This window comes from Quercus suber, unplaced genomic scaffold, assembly GCF_002906115.3.
Source record: "Quercus suber isolate HL8 unplaced genomic scaffold, Cork oak 2.0 scaffold_122, whole genome shotgun sequence".
Classification (NCBI taxonomy): domain Eukaryota; kingdom Viridiplantae; phylum Streptophyta; class Magnoliopsida; order Fagales; family Fagaceae; genus Quercus; species Quercus suber.
In genome coordinates this window covers 406,012-408,849 of record NW_027069587.1, presented here as the reverse complement: position 1 = coordinate 408,849, position 2,838 = coordinate 406,012, and the positions used below count along the sequence as shown (strand labels likewise).

Here is a 2,838-nt window from a genome sequence, read left to right as displayed (position 1 = left end):
AAACGGAATTAAATTACAACTTGTAACTTAAACTATCAGTTGTCTATTATAGTAATGTTAATATACTCCTTCAATGAATAATTTTTTATAATTTTATTATCAACCCACAAAAAAGAAAATGTATTTCTAAATACTAATAAATTATAGACCAAAAAATATATGTTTTAAAACCACGTCATTTTCAAATAAGTTAACGACCAAAATATGATTGGTATAACCTTTATAATTTAAAAAAAAAATGACATTTAATAATAATGATATAAATTATAAAATTTGAAAAATGAAGAACTAGTGATTAAGAAACAAATCCAAACTTTTTCTTTTTTGAGCAGCAAACAAATCCAAACTTATAGATATATAAAGTGTAAACTTTAAAGTTCATTTTAATATTAATATTAATAATATTATATTATTAGCCAAGGTTCTGATTGTTAGGTGATGGGGATGCCATGTGGCAAAACCTTGGTTGACGCGCCGGCTTCGATGGCTTTTGACTTCATTTCGGGGCCGGCGAAACACCATGTACAAGTTACAAAAACCACAAGCTACTTATAATTTATAAATACTACTTTAATGTAATAAAAAAATTTTAAAAATTTTAATATTCTGCCAAGTCTGCCACAAAACAAAGTATAAAGTTAGCAAAAAACAAAGAAAAATTGGTTCCCTTACTCCAACTCCAAGAAGAAGAAGAAGCAGAAAAAACTGTGAAAGTAGTTCTCCAATTCCTTTCCCTTTTGTTTTCTTCTTCTCTTTCTATTTTGTCCTCCTTTTCTTTCCCAAACTCTCCAAAAATCACATCTTTTTCAAAGACGGAATTAGCTAGGACCTCATAATCAGTTAAAAACACCGTATTTAATGACCTATCCTAAGTTTCTCAAGTCCCAACTATGCAAAAAAACAACTCTGCTTTCTTTGGACCCCATTTTTCCATGTTTGGTTTTGTCACTTTCGCTGCTGTGAATTAAACATAGAGAGGTGGAGTTTAACGCTTCTTGCTGCTACTTTAAGATACTCACGGGATTTACATGGACAACTCCACCTTAACTGTGTGATCTAAACCTGTAGGTTTTTATTAATATAGTACCTCACAAAAAAGCCTTTTCACTCTTGCTTTATTTATACATAGTAGTGTGTTTGTATTCGCTTTTTTTGGCTTCTGGGTTTGCGTGAAAATGAGTCAACTCGGTGTGATATTGCAGGAATCGTTGGTGAGAGAAAGAGAGACGAGAACGATTCTGTGTTTTCTAAGGGAGCAAATGGACGATGTAGATGGAACGAGGAGAAGGCGGAGGAGTCTAAAAGAACGGCTGGGATTGAAAGGAATGGGCTTTTGTGGGACCACCTGGGTTTTCGGTGGGAACAATGTTAGAGACAACATCGTCGTCGACGACGACGACGAAGAAGAAGAAGAAGACGTGGTTGTTATCGATATGGGCCTGGGCCAGGCTCCACCGGGTCAGAACCCGGATCCGCTTTGCGTGAGCCCGGTTACGTCGGGTTCGGGTATGAACTTAGCTGCCGCGTTGGCAGCTGAGAGACACCTTCGTGCGTCGCATGAACCGGAGAGAGTGGCAACAGTGGGCCCACAGACACCGCCGTAGGAACCGTAGGGGGGACGACGACAGCACCGGGAACGCCGTTCAGGGTTTCGTTGATGAGATTGCTGGAGGAAACGGACGGTGGGATGAGGAGACGACGATGATGACAGAGAAGGAGAAAGAGAGAGAGAAAGGTGGAGTGGTGGGGAATGATTCGGTGTGCTGCGTGTGCATGGTGAGGAAGAAAGGCGCAGCGTTCATACCATGTGGGCACACTTTTTGCAGGGTGTGTTCGAGGGAGCTTTGGTTGAATCGAGGTTCGTGTCCCCTCTGCAACCGTTCAATCCTCGAGATCCTGGACATTTTCTGATTCCGTCTTCATCCACGTGGTGCCTCCTGATTCGTCATAAACTGTGTTTTTTTTATTTTATTTTATTGTTTTTTTAATTAGTTACTGTTACTGTGGGGTAAATTTTCCCAAGAATTCAATACTGTAATTCTGTTTTACTGTGTAAAATGAAATTTGATGGATTTATTATGTAATTGGTGCTCTTTAATACTACTACTATTACTAGACTAGAAGTCTAGAAGATTTGTTTTTCATTCCCTTCTCTCTCTTTTTTGGCATTTTTCCAAAGGATTTTAGTGATTCTCTTTTACTTTATTTTTTTTTTTTGTTAAGTAAGATATAGTTGGAGTACCACAATCAAGCAGGTATGACTTGTAAATTCAGTGATTCTAGATAGAAATTAAATAAGGAAAATAAGAGCTAACTCAAGAATTTGACAATCTTTTTCAAAAAGTTATGTAATTGTCTTTTTTTTTTATATGGTTTCATTATGTCTAGGCTCCTTTGTTGATTAACACGTACTTGAATTTGATTGGGTTTTTCCATTGATTGGGATCGTGAAATTTAGCATACCTACAAAAGAATGGTTGTGAAAATCATATTTTGTTTGAAATGAAAGATAATTAGGAGTGTATGATGAAGAAAAAGAGACACTTCTATTTGTGTGCTCAAACACCAATAGAGAAATGTTATTGAAAGTGTTGCAAGTGTATGAAGTGTAAGAATATGTAAAAGTTTTTTCCATCTCCAAGTTTGTATCCCTCCTCAGTCCTCCGTTGCTCTTATATATAATGATCCGTGCTCTTATATATATGATGTTAGAGTCACCATTAGACCTATTGATATAAGGAATATCAGTTATAGTAGTTGGATATTAACACAAACTGACATTAAGGAGTGAACTTAATGTGGGTTGATCTTACCTCTCTCCGATGGGTAACTCAAATT

The 2,838-nt window shown here is 36.6% G+C and overlaps 1 protein-coding gene across 1 annotated transcript; it reads left to right on the top strand.

The window, feature by feature from the left end:
- The first annotated feature begins 610 nt into the window (after positions 1-610).
- Positions 611-2,144, top strand: LOC111997414 (uncharacterized). Its single transcript, XM_024029500.2, is given in 3 exon segments — positions 611-1,064; positions 1,203-1,577; positions 1,579-2,144. Coding segments are annotated over 2 exon segments (651 nt in total). The 5' UTR covers positions 611-1,064; positions 1,203-1,259; the 3' UTR covers positions 1,912-2,144.
- The last annotated feature ends 694 nt before the right edge of the window (positions 2,145-2,838 follow it).